The 1,321-nt window shown below is 38.7% G+C and overlaps 1 protein-coding gene across 1 annotated transcript; it reads right to left on the reverse strand.

Moving 5' to 3' along the window:
- Positions 1–492: 492 nt before the first annotated feature.
- On the reverse strand, positions 493–903 carry LOC129286549 (glutaredoxin-C9-like). Its single transcript, XM_054922495.1, has one exon. It carries the CDS (start codon positions 901–903, stop codon positions 493–495), a length of 411 nt encoding a protein of 136 aa, XP_054778470.1.
- Positions 904–1,321: the final 418 nt, after the last annotated feature.

Raw genomic sequence — 1,321 nt, forward strand, 5'->3', positions numbered from 1 at the left:
AAATAAAATTAAATTTTTTTTCTCTCTTCCTTGAAATATGACCAAAACGTCGAGTATCTCTTTTTTTCAAATCAGGTTTTGAGTTAAAATATTATATATTAAAAAATTACAATTTTAAAAAAAATTGATATTTATATAGTCTAACCTAACTCGTTTAAGATTTTTCAAAAATTTTGGAATTATTTCATTAATTATCTTTTTCTCCTTTGTCATTCTCTTGCTTGATTCACATGTGCATTTATTTGAACACGATTTGCTTCAGTTACTTCATACCCCACTTTATGACATTGACAAATAGTCAACAATTTACGCGAAACCTCTCTTTTCTTCCTTTTTCCAAAATGACATCTAGTTTTCTTCATCCAAAAAACCCAAAAATAAATTAAACTTGACCTCCTGCACAATTAATGTCTCCAGAAATTAACTTAGCTATGAAGGAGAAAAAGAAAATTGTTCGAAGAAATTAATTAAAATCTTAAAACAATGACTAAATTAGAGCCAAAGCGCACCAGCATCTTTCAACATAGGAGCCAATTCACCCGAGATATGAGTGGCCATCACTCTCTCCAATCCTCCGAGCAACTTGCCGCCCACAAACATCGCCGGAAACTGCACCGTGCCGCCATTGCTGCTACAGGCAGCATCCTTCATTGAGAGCTCGCCGGCCACTGCGGCGGCTTCGTGATCGTCGTGAAGGTCATAAACCGTAGGATTGACGCCAAGAGATTGAAGCAAGCGTTTGATGACGTGGCACATGCAGCAGCCACGTCTTGCTATTATGATCACTGCGTTCTCTGAAACCATTCTCGCCACCTTGTTCGCGGGATCCACGGCGACGTCGTTTGACGGCAATGATATGTCACGTAAGCCGGCACGTGAACCAGCGGGGATTGCTTGCTGCATCGTGTGTGGAGAGGGAGGGAGGGAGGGAGGAGAGAGAGAGAGAGAGAGAGAGACAGGCTCGTTAGTGTCTGTGAGATGGTTAACGGAGGGGAGGTGATTAAATGGGAGAGGACAGGAGTGGGAATGTTGGAAAAGTTAGGAAGACTCTAACGTCAATGTCAGTGACGCTTATGGTGCATCACAGGCAAAATTTTTGACTGTGTCATTGCGTCACCGTCACTAACACCGTCCACAGATTGTAAGGAGTTAGGATGAGTGTTATTAATATTGATTAATGATTATCCTTTTGTTGACCAAGAAACATTGTGGCCCTTCTTCTACCCGGACTTAGTTATAAAAAAACGATAAAAAAATTCTAAAAGAATTAATTAATTTTAATTAAATTTTAAATATTAAATTTTAAAAATATATAATTCAA

The sequence above is a fragment of the Prosopis cineraria genome, unplaced genomic scaffold (assembly GCF_029017545.1).
Source record: "Prosopis cineraria cultivar Desert tree isolate PC_DT_omini unplaced genomic scaffold, ASM2901754v1 PC11, whole genome shotgun sequence".
Lineage (NCBI taxonomy): Eukaryota > Viridiplantae > Streptophyta > Magnoliopsida > Fabales > Fabaceae > Prosopis > Prosopis cineraria.